Source organism: Trachymyrmex septentrionalis, unplaced genomic scaffold (assembly GCF_001594115.1).
Source record: "Trachymyrmex septentrionalis isolate Tsep2-gDNA-1 unplaced genomic scaffold, Tsep1.0 scaffold197, whole genome shotgun sequence".
NCBI classification, from domain to species: Eukaryota; Metazoa; Arthropoda; class Insecta; order Hymenoptera; family Formicidae; genus Trachymyrmex; species Trachymyrmex septentrionalis.
The window spans coordinates 172,704-177,066 of record NW_017305146.1 but is presented as its reverse complement, the minus strand read 5'-3'; the positions used below and the strand labels follow the sequence as shown (position 1 = coordinate 177,066).

At 32.5% G+C, this 4,363-nt stretch overlaps 1 protein-coding gene across 1 annotated transcript in view; it reads left to right on the top strand.

Moving 5' to 3' along the window:
* The first annotated feature begins 3,105 nt into the window (after positions 1–3,105).
* LOC108747284 overlaps positions 3,106–4,363 on the top strand; it is a 2,658-nt gene continuing 1,400 nt past the window's right edge. Inside the window, exon 1 of the mRNA XM_018484668.1 lies at positions 3,106–3,847. Within this exon, the coding sequence (XP_018340170.1) occupies positions 3,157–3,847 (691 nt within the window). The 5' untranslated portion in view covers positions 3,106–3,156. The remainder of the gene's footprint in view (positions 3,848–4,363) is intronic.

Genomic DNA, 4,363 nt, shown 5'->3' with positions numbered 1-4,363 from the left:
ATAAGAATATATAATTTTATAAAGCTCATTGTTAGCAAGAAACTGCATTTAGAGATCAACTGTGTCAGAAATAAATCGGAATATCAACCCAGACAGTATATTTACAGAATATTTATGATTATTAAATATTTATTACTATTTATTTTTTGAAATGTTATATAGATATTTTAGACATAATTTATATAAAGCTTTATTCAAAATATTATTAAAATATAAATTACATATTTTATGTAATATTTATGATGAATATAAATAAATATTTATAGCAACTATTTTTTACTTAAATTCTGATGTCTTATTAAGTACTTTCATAGTGTTTACTACATTTATAATGAATATTTCATAATATTTACAATAAATATTTATTGATCTGTGCAATCTAAGGCTACAAAAATATTTACACAAAGATATTTACAAAGATATTTCAAATAAGTCTTAGAAATATTTTGTAAATATTCTATAAATATTGTGTGCTGTCTGGGTAATCATAAATGGGATTCATAAAAGAATCCAACTAGTTATTTCGGTTAAAATAATTTAATTTATAATGACGTAATCATATCGAAATACGTATAATTACATATCAGAAACCATAATGATAAAAGCATTGATTCGCTTGACAATATTACTATAAAAAATGCATAACAAAATGAAGTTCCCTTTTTATAATTCTCATAATACGTATGAATATAATCGTACTTCATTCACAGTACATACAATAAGAAATATTCAAGTTCTCATCAAGATAAATTGCATTATTATGTAAAAATTACGATTGAGTCTATCATTTCGATGATAATATATATCTGTTCAATAATTATTGCATAGTTACAAATAATTGTCATACGATCGTTTGTTTTAAATCAAATTCATAAGCGACCTTGTGAAATTGTTCATCAGAGTGTGATTACATATCAGCAGGTTCTAAGGCATTATTCCATTCAATTTCGATCGAAATCGTTGTATCGTAAATTTTTCATTGAAAAATCACGACACGTAGAAAAATTATTGGAGGGACAATCTCGAGTGGAAATCGAGGCTAAATATACTTCAATACCCGTAAAAACGATACAAAAGATAATATTATATAATCTCTAGTTCGGACTTAACAATTAATTGTAAAAGCCACGAGAATTACGCCGCATTGTTGCTATTGCAGTTACTTCGCTTTGCTGATTGAAGTGGCGTGCAATATCAGGCGACGATTTGTTTAACTTCCTAACGCAAACATTCCGTTGACTTGTTTTTAGGCATGAAAAATGAATGACTTGTTCATTCGTTAAATATATGTATAAAGCGCGATGTCTTTTATACCCTTAGATGAATGCAGCAAAATATCTATATGTAGGTATTGCATATAAATATTGTAGAAAATTTGTTGAAATTAAATCACTATCACCTCCTTTCGTTTAAACACTATCAGTCGTCATACAAACGAAACGAAGACTTCGATTGTGTGCGAATTTCCATTTTGTTAATTATTATTTGAAAATCGATTAAATTAGTTGGATCATATTTCCGTACATAAGATACTTTTAGATCAAATAAAAAAATATTTCATTTCAAAAATATTTCACGACGTCTAAAAATTCGAATGATGATTCGAGAAAAAACTGCGAAATCTTCTCCACTGCGTCATATTCTACAATTATTTGCTGACATTAATCGTAAGTTAACATAATCGATGCATTTCGACATCACGAGCCTTCCAAATGCAATCTTTGGTCACTAGACTTGTATAAAGTGTAAAGCATAACAATATGAAATTATTAAGAAACATTATCCCGAGCAGAACAACAATAAATAAGTCACAATAACATCAAAATGATATTAAAATCGTTGAATCGTTATTAATTGAAAAGTGACATTTAGTAATCATTTTAAAGTTATTTTCACATCATTTTGATATTATGATGACTTGTATTATGAGTATATATCATATATACACGTGATCACATTAAGTGATTCGTAATTAAAGATTTACGGAAATCGGAGACGCATCAGAGAGGCGTAAATCTATTGTTATAGCAAAACGTATATCAACATTCTCGTGTTCGGATAATTTACGCTGCCTTTTCCCGAGTAAATAATAAAATGAAAAAGAAGATAAAAAGCGTTGAGGAATATTCTTGAACGCTGCATAACGTGAACGCTGCATAGGCATACATATTTACACATAAAATTCACGTACACACGTGACACAAAAGTAAGATTATCTGAGGGTCTAAGCACAAAGACGGCCGTAACTGAATCGTGAAACGTGAGTCGTAGTCGTAAGTCAACACACAATGTTTTGGCGCAACTATACGTCGATATGGCATACATAATTACGCCAAAACATTGTATATTTGTCAACACCTATGGACTCACGTTCCACAACTCAGTTACGGTCGTCTTTATACTCAGGCCCTTACGTATTGTGTTCGACAACGATCGCACCTGGTTATTAGGCTCGGTCACTGTCGATCGATGATCTATTATCATTAAGGAAAGAAGTGGAGGAGAAGATATATGAACTTATATCACATAACACAGCCCGCATTTCTCCGAGATACTCAATACTCGACTTGCCGCCTGATTTACAAAAGTCGATGTTATCGTTTTATCCCGGTTTTAAATGTTTACTTATGTATAATAAGATTGTAATATAGTCGTTGGGCCAAATAAAGCTCGTTTTTTCGATATAAGCACATATGTAGATGCGTGTGATTATTTCGTCTTAAGTTAAAACGTTGCTGAAGAAGAGCAGGAGTTCGACAAATTAACGCAAGATTTTCATAATACAAAACTTCTTGCATTGTTAATATACGCCGTTCCTCTCTCTCTCTCTCTCTCTCTCTCTCTCTCTCTCTCTTCGCCCAAGGAAATTCATTTAATTTACTAAAACCGCGTTACGCTTATGAAGGACAGTTAATGGCACGCAATCTAAACTTCATTAATGTTACAGAAGTAATATATCGTTCTTTATTCTACGTGAAACATCAGGGAGAACGACACTTATCAATGTGTCTCGCATCTACACAAACTTTATTATTCTTTCTCCAAAATATTCTGTGTCGCAAAAAGCTTCAATGTAATCATTTGCAACTTAATGTACTCGCTTATTGCGAAACGTGTTGGAAATTAGGAAGAAGATACTAGGAAGAAAAGGCGAAAATGGAGGAAGAAATTCATGTGCAAGTGGAAGACAACTCGCCCTCAATAGAACACAGTTTACGTCTGATATCGTATACTTCCTGGCTCCTCGGTGTCGGCATTGCACGTCCGCGAAAGTGTCCCAAGGCCATCACAATAACGCTACGTATCGTTCACCTGGCTGTGTGTTCCGTTATCGTAGCGTACGGCGCAATAGATTTCTTCACCTTCGGTAGTGTCTTCAAAAGTGACATATTCAAGATCATGTACTACATGAACAAGGTGATGTGCTACGTATCGGCGTATTACTACGTTTGTCATGGGATCAGACAGTACGACAAGTGGCCGGAGTTGATGGACAGAATAAAGGAGATAGACCAGAAGATCAGAAAGGAAATCCCTATGAATGATCGGCCTATAAAAAATGTAGAAACGATAGCTATTCTCATGATATTCGCCTGCGGCCCTTTGTCCCTGATCGTGCACGCCCTGTATTACTACTTTACACGTCCTGAAAACATTTTTGCGTCCGACTTGCTACTTTATTACACGATAGCCCAGTCATTGATCAACAGTTTTGTCTTTGATGTTGTCGTCTATGTTTTGTATCGTAGATTTCAAACGATAAATGAATTGATCGACCAACTGGACCAGCTATTCGGTGCACCGTGGATCGCGCTCAAGATTAGACGCATCAGAGAATTGCATACCGGTGAGTCTTTTCAAATATTATCTTTTGTCAATGAAAGTAAAGGACTGAGCCTGAGCAGGTTCTTCATAAATTCAATTTCAATTTTGTAATGCATGCGATTATTTTGTGTTGATATTTATTATTGTAACGTACAATTCGTCTATTTAACACATTGAAGATAACTTTAGTAAAGATTGAAACGTCGTCTGTGGCTATATAATAGATTATAGGACATTGTTTATAAATTTTTCAATATTTAATGTGTTTTTCAATGTATTTAATGTATATAAAATTTGATTAGTACTAAGAGTTTTGTTTACTTCCATTGGTTTTTATTTTACGAGACCAGAAATATCTTCTTTTTAATTATCTTTTTTATTGTAATTCGCGTGTGTGTGTGCGTGCGTGCGTGCGCACGCGCACTATCAAATTGCAATATAAAAAATAATTAAAAAGAGATTTCGAGTCATACATATATATATATATATGTATATACGTATGACTCGAAATCTCTTTTTTAATTATTTTTATACGTAT